The 13,405-nt window shown below is 48.5% G+C and overlaps 1 protein-coding gene across 4 annotated transcripts in view; it reads left to right on the top strand.

Moving 5' to 3' along the window:
* CYFIP1 (cytoplasmic FMR1 interacting protein 1) overlaps positions 1-13,405 on the top strand; it is a 94,276-nt gene that overhangs the window by 79,970 nt on the left and 901 nt on the right. For all 4 annotated transcript variants that reach the window (XM_072960754.1, XM_072960751.1, XM_072960752.1 and 1 more), the window contains exons 26-30: positions 1,108-1,238; positions 7,603-7,675; positions 9,924-10,018; positions 10,804-11,042; positions 11,456-11,603. In XM_072960754.1, coding sequence (XP_072816855.1) covers positions 1,108-1,238; positions 7,603-7,675; positions 9,924-10,018; positions 10,804-11,042; positions 11,456-11,603 — 686 coding nt within the window. The remainder of the gene's footprint in view (positions 1-1,107; positions 1,239-7,602; positions 7,676-9,923; positions 10,019-10,803; positions 11,043-11,455; positions 11,604-13,405) is intronic.

Genomic DNA, 13,405 nt, shown 5'->3' with positions numbered 1-13,405 from the left:
CCACTCCCCTCTGTGCCTGTGAAGTGAGTTTTATCCAATACCTTTCCTACCTCTGCTGGGCATGATGCCTCCTCGGAAGATACAGGCAAAGCTGGGAGTCATGGCGGGTTTGGTTCCAGACCGCCGCAAAGAAGCGAGCCACAGGAACTGTTTGGTTTCCCAGGGTGTGTCCAATTATGTTTACGCTTGACTGTAGTCTGTTAAGTGCGCAACAGCATTATGTCTTAAAGAATGTACACGCTGTAATTAAAAACACGTCGTTGCTAAAACATGCCAACCATCACCTGAGCCTTTAGCAAGTTGTGACCTTTTTGCCATAGTAACATCCAAGATCACTGATCACAGATCACCCTAACAAATAAAATAATGATGAAGGAGTTTAAAATGGGGGTGGGTGTAGCTCAGGGGTAGAGCGCATGCTTAGGGTGCACAAGGTCCTGGGTTCAAGCCCCAGTACATCCATCGAAAAACAAACTAAATAATTACCTCCCCACTGCAAAAAAACAAGGAAAAAGGAAAATTTTTGAAAAATTTTTAAATTAAAAAAATAGAAAAGGGTTTAAAAAAAATCAAGGGAGGGTATATCTCAAGTGGTAGAACGCAAGCTTAGCGTGCACGAGGTCCTACGTTCGATCACCAGTACCGCCATCAAGGTAGACAGATAGAGAAACAGAGAAATAAATAAATCTAATCCCCCAAAACCAAATAAAAAATAAAAACAAAAATACGTATAAGGGGAAAAACCCTAAAAAATTTTTCTTAACTTTAAAAAATACTACGAGAATTACAAAGTGTGACAAAGAGACATGCAGTGAGCAGATGCTGCTGGAAAAATAGTGCCTGTAGACTTGCTCAATGCAGGGTTGCCACAAACCCTCAATGTGCAAAAAGCACAATGTCTGCAAAGCATAGTAACATGAGCTCTGCCTGTGGTGGACAGACCACCACTGCAGGGACGGTGCTGGGATCAGGAGACGGGTGGCCATGCCCATGGTGGGCACAGTGGCCGTGTCAGAGAATGCTGGCCGGAGACCCCAGGCGGCACCCTGGGGCATCTCCTGCCCCTCCAGCCTCCCCCAACCCCAGCCTCACGCTCCCTCACCACAGGCATCCTGGAGTTCTTCCACCACCAGTTGAAGGACATCGTTGAGTACGCGGAGCTGAAGACAGTGTGCTTCCAGAACCTGCGGGAGGTGGGCAACGCCGTCCTCTTCTGCCTGCTCATCGAGCAGAGCCTGGTGAGTGCCCAGCCCTGCCCGGGTCCTGCCGGGCCCTGGCCCAGGGGTGATGGGAGAGGGAAGGCTTCAGAGACTTGTTTTATTGGGATTATTAATGAGGGAAGGGGAGCAAGTGTTCTTTCTTCATGACTATTTAGACTTTAATTTGAATTTGTTTGCTACAATTGAAAAACAGAAAAACTTTCAAATTAAAATGAAACATTTGTTTCCTTTTTGGAAATACGATTTTAAAACTTCAACAAATCATGTCATCTTTTTTTGTTGTTGTTCCTATTCTATTTTTTTCTCTACATATGATGTTATATTTATCTATATATAGTTCTAAAAACTGTTGAGTTTTTTCTATTTGTTCTATTTTGAAACCCATTTTATTAAATAAATTTGGAAAATTTGAAAAGTCTTTAAAAAAAAGAAAAACAGAAATGCAATGAAGTTCATCGTTAAAGAATGGTTTACTCTGTGAGCATCATCAGAATGTTTTATTATGTATTATTTGCTGCATCTAAATGAACATATGTGACATACACATAAGGTATAGAGCACCGCTGCCCCAGAGAGCTGGCTGTGATGGAGAGGTCAGATCTGAGGCTGTTGAGCCCTCAAAAGTGTGGCTCCGTGTGACAGAAGAACTGATTTTTACATTTTACTGAATTTTAGTTATTTGATGTTTAAAGAGCTGCACATGCCCCATCCCCGCCGTGGTGGAAAGCGTGATAAAGCAGACACTGGGACCCCCTCATCACTAAGAAGTCACGTGTGGGACACCCGCTTTCTCCACTGATTCCTCTGGTGTCATTTAGCCTGTCCCTCTGTCCCCTGTAGGTCATGTCAACTGACAGCTCTGAACTGAGGGCCTAGTGAGTGTGACAGGAGCTCTCAGGGGCCTCGCTCTGCGTCTCCCTCAGGACTGCTGTTAAATGCTCCCTTCGTGATGTGTGTCCATTGTACTATAATTTGAGTATCTTCTGTGTTACATTTGATGCACACACCTCTCCCTGTCTGTGGCTTGAGTTTTCACTCTGGTAGTGGTGGTATTTGATAAACTGATACTCTGTTTGAATATAGTCACTTTTTTTCATGGTTAACACATTTTGTATCTCTTGAAAGAAGTCCTTTTCTACCTAGGAGTCATGAAGGTGTTCTTGTGTATTTCCATCCACACGTGGTGGGTTTTGCTTTCAGTTCTAATCCTTCTGGGATTGGCTTTGGTGTCTCATGTGAGACGTGGAGGAAGTCTCTTTGTCCCTCTCTAGGGGGGTGACCAGTTGTCCCTCCTTCCACAGCTGAAGGACAATGCCTCTCCCTGCTGGTCCCCAGGGCCACTCTGTCCCCCTGCAGGTTCCAGTGGACACGCTGCTCCATCTCTTGTCTTCCTTCCATGTTCCACTGGTCTGTGCATCTGTCCCTGGCTTCCCACTCGTAGTCTTATGCGTTATAGCTCTAACTTCTGTCCTGACACCTGACAGGATGTGTTCCTGACCTCGTGTCTTCAAGTACCTGCTGCCTTTTCGTGGATCCTGGTTCTGCTTTGAAAGGACTAGAATCAGCTTGTCAAATGGATTGAAAAAGTGCATTGGGATTTCAGTGGGAATTGCATTGCCTTTCTAGCTCCATGTAGGGAGGTCTTTGCTCTGTTGCTTCTTGAGGGGGGTGGGTAATTAGGTTATTTATTTATTTTTAGAAGTGGTACTGGGGATTGAACCCAGGACCCCATGCATGCTAAGCACACGCTTTACCGCTTGAGCTGTCCCTCCCTGCCTGCTCTGTTGCTTCTTAAAGCAGTCTCTGGTCTCTGGGGCCCCAGCAGCTTGGCAGGGGCAGGGTCCTGTTTTGCAGAGACCGGGACCAGGGTGCCCCGTACACTGTGCTGCACATGGCAGTCAGACTGCCGGGCCTGTAGGGGCTGGCTGAGCCACGGAACTGGCCGCCTCGCACCTGTGTCTGCAAAAATCAAAGTATGTTGGATACGGCCTCTGGTTGAAACCCACATCTTCCAGCTTCCCTTCTGCTGCTCTGCTCCCAGGAGACCCTTTCCAGAGAGAGGGGACCCCCAGGCCCTCATTGCCCCACCCCCTGTGACTCGCACAGCCGCCCTGCCCTGCAGCACTGGTGGTGGGAGGGGGAGTGGCAGGTGGCTCCCCGAGGAGCCAGTGTCCAGGGCAGCCTCGCCCCAGAAACAGCTGAGGGAGAGCTGAATCTTCACCCTAAATACATGTGAATTTTTAACAACCAAATAAGTGAGGGAAAAACTCCTTTAAATAGTAATCACTTATGAAATTGAAATTTTTACTACAGAACAGCTCCCGTCACGTGTGGCTTTTCCTGAACACGCATGTGAAGCGCAGCCTCGTCCATGTGTGTCCGGGCCTGAGGGTGCCCCTCGGTCACTGGCCCCGGGGCAGGGCGGGGCCGCCCTATGGGATTGATCAGGTTGGTGGCAGAGACTCCTTAAAGGCTGGTGTCTCTTCTGGTCCAGATGCCCTTTTAGGAAATAAGATAAACTGTTACAAGCTTTTCCTTCACAAAATAGAAAATGTCAAGGACTTCCTTATATGAGCAGAAAATAATTATGGACCCAAACTCCTAGGGTCCTATTAGGACTAACAGATGCACACGGCTATATATAAAATACATAACCAACAAGGGCCCCCTGTACAGCACAGGGAACTGGATTCAGTCTCTTGTAATAACCTGTAATGGAAAAGAATAGACATATATACATGTATGACTGAGTCCCTTTGCTGTACGTGTGAAACTAACTTGTAAATCAACTACACTTCAATTAAAAAAAAACTCTAGTTTTCAGGTGATTGATGGTCTTGAGTAAATGTTTCCTTGCAGACTTTTCGTTGTTTGGCCTGAAATAACTGCAGATGGGTCAGGTTCACTGCCTGGTGACTCACCTACAAATGGGTAACCTTGATGATACAGTAATCTTAGTACATCTCATTGCGGTGTAACGTAATGTAATGTAACATGATAATGCAATACGATAATATAATTATATACTGCTCCACAAGAAAAAAATGCAGTGATGGAACCACAGGAGTTTGAAGCTGGAGGGGCAGGACTTACTATCTCTTCTCAGCTCAAAGGAGTTGCCAGGATGACACTTGGACATTTGTTGCTTCTGGAAGGAGTGTGATCCTGTGTTAGACACTTCAGAATTGCGGGAGGAGGGTAGAGCTCAGTGGTAGAGTGGGTGCTTAGCATGCACGAGGTCCTGGGTTCAGTCCTCAGTACCTCCAGTAAAGTAAATAAATAAATAAACCTAATTACCTCCCTCCCAAAAATAAATAAGTAAAAATAGTAATGAAAAATACTTAAAAAAAAAAAAACCTTCAGAAAAGAGAAATCTCGGACCGATGAGATCCTTACCTGCTCAGACCCTTCAATCCCCCTGTTATCTATCCCTGGACGCCCTTCTGAGTCGTCTGGGACTCTCAAAGACCCCCTAGCCCTGGGGGACCAGCCCCCACAGTGGACGGACCCCCAGCTCTGAGTAGGTGGGTGAGGATTGGGCCTCGCTGCCCCACTGACACACATCCTTGGTGTCTCCTCCCTTCTGACCCCTCAGCCTGGGTCTCTACACCGTGTACTTACTCCCCTGAGTGAGGAGGGCAGCGCTGGGCATCTGGAAAACACGTTATGAATAGCTGTCAGTTGATCTTAAAGCAGACTTCGGCTTATGAGTGGATGGCTGCTTGCAAAACAACTAAAAAGACTGCCTGCAGCTCAGCTGATCCCACTGCAGGTCCCGTGGCCCTCCCTCCGGCCCTCCTTGCACTGGGTCCCTCTGCCCCCCCCCCTCACCTGTCAGTCACCTCTGGTGCTGGCGAGAAGCCACGCTCACCGTGTTGGGCCGTCTGCCCCAGGCCCTGCTCCAGCCTGGAATTCTGCAGTTGCTTTGGTCTCTTTGGAAATAGGGGTAATGCCTCCCAGTAGGTCCACCTGGGTGGACTCCAGAAGGTGGAAGAGAGGGGTGCCTGGCTCCCTGCACTCCATCTCGTCACACCCAGACTCCGGACGCTGACCTCTCCTTGGCGGTTACTTTGGTGTCTCCAAGGGAGGTGGTGGTAAAATATGTTTGGCATCTGTGTGGGCTCCCACTAATATAAATGGAGATGTTAAGGGTAGATGTGGCCTTCAAACTGTCATGAACTAGACAAGTGGGTTAGCTGTCCCCCAGCTGCCGGGGACACCGTTCCTGTGGTGTGGCCCCGGCTGGCGCCAGAAATTTGCTTAGTGACCAAAAACACTGATCTTGCTCTGAATCTCTGCACTGGATGGATGCTTCTGACTCTCTGAAGAAGGGCTGTTTTCATTTTGGTTTTCAAATTCTGCTGTCTAAACCCAACCCAAAATTTTTGGTAATGTAGGGGTTGTTTTACCTTGTATTTGTGTATGCTTGCTAGATTTTTTGTTTTAGATAGCTTTACAGCGCTTGTTGTTTTTTTTTAAATTGAAATATAGTCAGTTACAATTGTGTCAATTTCTGGTGTACAGCATAGTGTCCCAGTCATGCATGTATATACATAGATTCTTTTTCATTAAAGGTCATTAGAAGATACTGAACATAATTCCCTGTGCTATACAGAAAAAAATTGTTTTTTAATCTATTTTTATATATAGTTAATATTTTCAAATCTCGAACTTCCAAATTTATCCTTTCTCACCCCCTTCTTCCCCCCCACCGGTAACATAAGATTGTTTACTAAGTCTGCAGGTCTGTTTCTGCTGTGTAGATGAGTTCATTAGTGCCCTCTTTTTCCTTTTTTTAGATTCCACTTATGAGTGATATCATATGGTGTTTCTCTTTCTCTTTCTGGCTGACTTCACTTAGAACAGTGATCTCCAGGTCCATCCCTGTTGCTGCATGCTTGTTTCTGCCGTTTGGTTTGGGGGCAGAAGTCGGAGCTCATTGGCCGCGGCAGCAGGAAGCAGCACGGGTGGCCCGTCTGGAGGGGCGCTGCCGGCGGGCGGGCGCTCCACTGCCGGTAGAGCGCCTGTCTGCGTGGCTCTGTCCCCACGATGCCACCCACTGGCTGGGCCACTTTCTGTAGTCAGTCACCTTCCAAATGCCTTCCCGCCCTCTGTTGGGGCAGGCGGGCCAATCACCCGTCTCCACTTTGCATTTCTCACTTGACAGTAAATATGTCCTGGAGATCACAGCACATGGGTAAGTGGTGACGTTCCTCAGCTGCACAGGCTCCCACGGACACCACCCTCCTTCCTGTGGTTGCAGGGTGCGCCCCACAGTCCGATGCTTTCCTTCCTTGAGTGTGTCCCCCCAACACACACACACTCTCCTAGTGCAGGAGGCCCGGGAGCAGGTCCTGTGCGTGCCGGCCCAGAGGGCGCCTGTCACGTGTATTCTGCACACAGGGTTTGGGCACAGGTGACCAGGACTGGGGGGGGTCGGCCTCCCTTTGGAGGGTTCTGGTGGAGCCAGGGCTGGCTGGCTGGCTGGCTGCTGCGCTGGGTGTCTGTTAGGTGACAATGGGACCCTCACCTGATGGGGACAGAAAGCCTTCTCTCCCTCCTCTTGGTCCTTGCTGTCACCTTGGGGGAGCTCCTCAAGGGAAACTCTTGGCAGTCAGGATGCTGTGACTCTCTGACGCCCACTTCTCTGTCTAATAATCTGCTTTATTACGGGTTCAGGGTGGGTGGAGAGTAAGAGACGTGGGAACTCCTGCTCGTCCTCTGCCCTGAGGTGACAGCACCGCGGTCGGGGGAGCCCTCCCCCGTTTGCGGGCCCCGGACTCGGGAAGGGCGCCCTGTGCGTGACCACCTTCGGGTGCACGGTGGGACTGGGAGTTCTGTCGCCCCTGTGACGCTGGAAGTGAACTCTGTCTCCGCAGTGCGCTCTCCTGGAGGGTGGCTGGGCCGTGCGCGGTGCAGGGTGTCGTCAGCTCTGAAGGAGCCGGTGATACAGCCGCACACTCAGGGCCACTGCTTGGGACTTCGGGGCTCTGGGGACACTGCTGCCACCCTTTCCTGCTGCCTCCTGCCCTGTTTGCACAGGAACTGCCTTCTTTCTGCCTGGGCAGGGAGGACTGTCAGACCATAAATGCTGGAAAGCAAAGGCCATGTTCAAGGCTGGGCTTGTGCGTGTCCACATTGAAATTAGTCACAAGTAAGTAAACTGAAAATTCAGTTCCTCAGCCACATTCCAAGGACTTGATCACCACCTGTGGCTGGCAACTACCTTGGTGGACAGCAGACCGATAACATTTCCACCGGCCCCGAGACTCCATTTATTTTACACTAAATGACAGATGTGCCTTGTTTTCAGCACTGATTTCTTCTTTCTCCATCTTTGCTGCGAGATAAACTTCCTAACGCGGCCTTCTCTCTGTTCTAGTCTTTAGAAGAAGTCTGTGACCTGCTGCACGCAGCCCCTTTCCAGAACATCTTGCCGAGAGTCCACGTGAAAGGTGAGCCAGTGTCCTCTGACCAGGGTGGGGACGCACGTCTGTGTGGCCAGAGGACTCAAGGCTGGTTTTGTTTGAGTTTAGTGCCTGTTCATTGGGGTAATTGGTAATTTAATATAGTTAAGTGAGTATTCAATCACCGAAGTATTTAGGGCTGGAAAAGCTTGGGTGGGGGAGGGTACAGCTCAGTGTAGAGTGTGTGCCTAGCCTGCACAAGGTCCTGGCTTCAATCCCCAGTATCTCCATTAAAATAAATACATAAACCTAATTAACTCCCCCACAAAAAAACCCAGAATCGCATAGGAGCAGGAATGTCGAGTATTTGTCCAGTGAGCGGCAGGAGCTCGTGATCCTTGCAGCAGGTGGGCACAGAGGGTTCACTGTCCTATGCTCTGTTTTTGATTACTTTGGATTTTTCAGTATGTTTTAAAAAGTGTGATTTTTTTTTCAATACATTTAAAAAAGTGAATATTGAAACCAGTGGGGGTTTCGGATGGGGAAGGGATGAAATTCATCATCCTCTTCTCCATCAGCTAAGCTCCACCTGGTTGTGTTGACTCTGTTTCCAGACCAGTTCTGTCCTCTGCTTTCACATGAGTCCACACCATCAGAATGTCCCGTAGAACCTGGGTCACTGCACTGGCCTCCTAACCTGTGTCCCTGCTTCCACCCCTGCCCCCCTTGCAACTTACTCACAGCACAGCAGCCCAAGTGAAATTGTAAAGTTGTAAATGAAAAATCACTCCCCTGCTTGGACCCCTCCAAGGCTCCCCAGGACCTCAGGCCCTGTTCTCCTGGTGGGATGATTTAGGCGGGGAATTCAGGCCCAGCTGCCCTAACAGATAAGATGTGCGGCCCCCAGAGATGGAGGTCTGGGGCACTTAGCTCCTCCATCCCAGGCAGAGCTCTCCCTAGTTCTTTATTTGCATGTCAAGTTTTGTCAGATCTTCCCAACAGACCTGGTTGAAAAGATAGCAGGGATATCCCCATTTTACAGCTGGGCAAACAAAGGCTGAGAGACGGGAGGAGACCCACTCATGGCCAGTCAGTAGCAGACAGAGTAAAATCAGCAGGTAAATAGAGAACAACTGTGATACAGCCATACTTGGCAAAAAAAACAAAAAACAAAAAAAGGAATGATTGATATATTGAGACATATTGAGACAGCATGGATAAATCTCAAAATAATGATGCTTAGTGAAAGAAGCCAGACGGAAAGGGAGCATGGCTGTGTGCGTCTGTCTGAGTCTGTTCAGGCTGCTGTAACAAAACACCACGGACTGTGTGGCTTAGGAAGGGCAGAAAGTTACTTCTCACTGTTGCAGAGGCTGGGAAGTCGGATCAAGGGGCCGGCAGGCTCAGTGCCTAGTGAGGTCCCGCTCCCTGGTTCACAAGCAGCTGTCTCTGTGCTGTGTGTGCCCGCACGTGGTGGGCGTGCAGGGGAGCGCGCCACAGCCCCTTTTGCAAGGACACCGATCCCAGTCAGGGCAGCTCTGCCCTCAGGACCTAATTACCTCCCACAGACCCCACCCGCAAATACCATTCCTGTAGAGGTTAGGATTTCAACATAGGGATTTTGAGAGAACATAGGCATGCAGTTCATAGCAGATTCCACTTATAAAAAACCCTGGAAAATGCAAACTCGTCTGCGTGACAGAAAGCAGATCAGTGGTTGCGCGAGGACACAGCATCCCTGAAGAGGGTGTCGGGAGGATCAGGGATTATAAAGGGGTGTGGGGGGGAGGGGTGGACATGTGCACTGTCTGGCGGTTTCACAGATGTACGCCGTGTCAGACTTACCAAAATGTATACTTTGAATGTGTGTGGATGCTGTATGTCAATTATAGCTCAATAAAGCTGTTTTTTTCTTTTAAGTGCATATTGAGGGGGGAGGGTATAGCTCAGTGGTAGAGCACAAGCTGAGCATGCACCAGGTCCCAGGTTCAATCCCTGGTACTGCCATAATTAATCAATCAATCAATCTAATTACCTCCCCCTGCAAAAAAATTTAAATAATTTTTAAAAATAAAATTTAAAAAGTGAATATTGAACAGAAAATCCATTTTCTGTTTGAATTAAAATAGCAAACGTGGCAGTTCTGTAAAAGAATTTTCAAAGAAAATCTACATGTGTAATGTTAACTTAAATATCTTTCATTTGTGGGGGGTGTATTTATTAATTTATTTTTGCCAAGTTAAACTTGTGTCATTGTTTTTCATACAAAGGGAAAAAACTTTTTTTTCCTCTGCAGAGGGAGAGAGACTTGATGCCAAAATGAAAAGGCTAGAATCCAAGTACGCCCCACTGCATCTGGTCCCTCTGATTGAAAGACTGGGAACCCCTCAGGTAACATGCCTCTCCCGTGAGCTGGGCCTCCACGTCGGGCTTTTGGCACAGGCTCTGGGGGAGACCCAGACCCGAGGTGTCATGAGGTGGGACGGCCCCGCTCATCCGCTCAGGCCCCCGTGTCTCCAGTGGGGTTCGTAACAGGACCTTGTCTCAGGGTGGCTGTGAAGGCTTAGTGAGCTAACCTGTGGAAGGGGCTGAGCCCGCCACCTGGCAGGTGAGACACACACTGTAAACGTCACTGTTTTGTCCATCCCTTCACAAGAAGGCTTCCTCATCAGTTTCTAAGAACAGGAGACAGTGGGAGTTTCTGGGACAGGAGGCAGGACGTCCGGGAGGAGGTCCCTGATTCCGTATCAGCCTGAGCTACATCAGGGTCTTAGCCTCCGCACTGTTGCCGTTTCGGACGAGATGCTCCTTTGTTGGGGGGAGGGTCCTATGAGCTGGGACGTTTAGTGGGATCCCTGGCCTCTACTCAGTAGATGCCACTAGACTCACCCTGACCTGTGACAACCAATAATGTCTCCACGCATTGTCGGATGTCCTCTGGATGCAAATCACTCCCCATTAACAACAGCTGTGCTTGACAGTTCTTGACCCCGAAATGTATCTGGGCTGCTAAGACATAGGTAATAATAACTGACGCATTTATTTTACTGATGCCCGTTTCTCAAAACCCTCTTCTGCCAGCTGGGATGGTTTTCTAGTCAGAAAGAAAAGTGGAGCAGTTGGGCTTCAGGACTCCAGCCTTCTGCCCTGCCCGTGACATTTCGTCCTTTCCACAGCAAATTGCAATAGCGAGAGAGGGGGACTTGCTGACAAAGGAGCGTCTCTGCTGCGGCCTGTCCATGTTCGAAGTCATCCTGACTCGGATCCGGACCTTTCTGGACGACCCCATCTGGCGTGGGCCGCTGCCCAGCAACGGGGTCATGCACGTGGATGACTGCGTTGAGTTCCACAGACTGTGGAGTGCCATGCAGTTTGTCTACTGCATTCCCGTGGGGACCCACGAGTTCACCGTCGAGTAAGCACGTGCTCAGTGGAGGGGGGAGGTGGGAGCAGAAGCTGGTTCTGGGCCAACACAGAAGACCCCCTGCGCCTGGAAACGGACCCCAGCATCACTGGGCGGCTGTAATGCCCCTTATGTGACAGGGAGGGCTCAGGGCTGGCCTTCTGGAATTCTCTGAACCCATGGGCACTTACACAAGGCAGGCATGCATTTTCCTAGGTAGGAGGGCCACAGCTTCTTGAACTCATTTTTCATGGAGGGGCCATGAGCTAAAAAAGGTTAGGAAACAGTTTGCCAGCGGAACCCAAAAGAGGTGTTCACCAAAGCAGGGGCACATGTGTGCTCCATGTTCCCTGCCCAGCCCCACCCCGCGGGTGGTGTGGCCACTGGTGTCTGAGCGCCACCCCCTCCCCACTTTTCGTCTCCAGGCAGTGTTTCGGCGACGGGCTCCACTGGGCCGGCTGCATGATCATCGTGCTGCTCGGGCAGCAGCGGCGCTTCGCCGTGCTGGATTTCTGCTACCATCTCCTCAAAGTCCAGAAACACGACGGCAAAGATGAAATTATCAAAAACGTGGTATGTGGATATTTCACAAAAAAAGGATACTTTCTGTTTATGAAAAGCTGTTTTCCTGGGGATGTTTTTCATCCCAGCACATAAGGTGCCACCAACTGGAGATTTCCTTTCGCTTCCAAAGGGAATCTAAATGTAATTGGTAAGTAAAGGAGTCTGGCAGGTAAATACTGATGGTTCCATTTGCCTTTTGATTTCAGGGTTTGTAGATCTACCTCCTATATTGTCTTATAAAATCTGCATTTTCAGATCATTGGCATAGTCTTCCAGTCTTCTGGCTCCCTTTGTTGTAGTTAAAGTGTGTTTGGGGCTATTTTTAGAGATTTTTTTGTGTTTATCATTTTATGGACTCTTTGTCATTGAATTCCAGAAAATACTCTGCCATTTGCCGTTGCAAATATTTTAGTTTTTCTTCCATTTGGGACTCTGGTTAGACATGTGTTAGACCTTCTTAGCTGCTCTCTACTTATGCTAGTTTTCTAGGTCAGAAGTCCGGTACGGCTCAGCTCAGCTGGGTCCTCTGTGCACTTTCAGTGTCCTAGGGCTGTGTTCCTTCTGGGGCCTCTGGGCATGGATCCGCTGCAGACTCACTCAGGTGGTTGGGTCCATTCAGTTCCTTGCAGTTGGACGACTGAGGTCCCGTATCCTTGCTGGCTAATTAGTCCACATCCCTTCTCATGTTTTCCACGTGGCTCCCTCCAGCCAACATGTTCAACGTGTCCCTTGCACTCTTTTAATCTTCCAGTTAACTTTCTGCCATGTATCTCCTGCCTCCAGCTAGAGGAAGTCCTCTGCACATGATTTGATTGGGTCCACGTGGCTACTTTCCCTGTTTTGATGTCTGTAAGCTTGACTACATTTGCAGAGTCCCCTTCGCCATGGGAAGCTAGTATGTTCACAGGTCCCAGGGATTGGGGTGTAGACTTCTTTATGACTCAGCCTCTCACCGCCCCATCTCCTTGGCTCTCTGGGCTGCACCCAGAGTACTTTCTTCATTTAACTAATTAGCATCAGCTCAGTCTGGCATGCTACATGTCTACTTTTGAAAATCATTAGTTTGTATTTAAAATTTTGATTTGGTTTTTCAAATCTTGGTAGTACTTGACAATTTTACCATCTTCATGGAATTTTTCCTTTTTTATTTCTTTACACATTTCATGTGTCTTATATTCTGTATTTTAAAATTCTAGTATATGAGGCCTCAAGGAGAAATCTAAAACTCTGAAATGCTTCATCCTGTGTTGGTTTTTTATTTGCCACTCTTGTTTGACTGAACTTCGTTTGGGTTGCTTTTCTCCCAAGATTTGCATTCACTGCTCATCTCCCAGAGCCATTACCAGCTTGGGGCCACGTTAGCCTGAGAGGTCCTGGCTTCATGGGGAGCCTCCAGGTGCAGTCCACCTTGCTTCCAGCCCAGGCCGTCTCTTCACCCCGCTGCCTCTGGCAGCATCCGTGCCTGAGGAGGTCCTGGCTTTTGCTTTAGTTCCTCCATAGGCAGAACCAGAAGTGCTTTTTGAAGTTTGTTCTGTTTTTGTACTTGTGTGCGTGTGTTCTGTCATAGCAGAAGGGTCTATAAAGCATCCTGTCCACAATGGCTGGAAATCATTAAAACTTGTATTAGTTCTCTGGTCTTTCTCCACTGATCATGTTATTTTCGTCTTTCCATTACTAGCTTTTAGGACACTGTAGATTCTTAATATGTTTGTTGAATGAATAGATCTGCAAGTTGTACAGATGAATCTACCATTAGCATGAAACCAACAGATAATTGTTTAAATGCAAAATATATTTATCATTCCAGTAGT

This window comes from Vicugna pacos, chromosome 5 (genome assembly GCF_048564905.1).
Source record: "Vicugna pacos chromosome 5, VicPac4, whole genome shotgun sequence".
NCBI classification, from domain to species: Eukaryota; Metazoa; Chordata; class Mammalia; order Artiodactyla; family Camelidae; genus Vicugna; species Vicugna pacos.
Note: the sequence above shows the minus strand (reverse complement) of the source record. Positions and strands in the feature narration are given on the sequence as shown.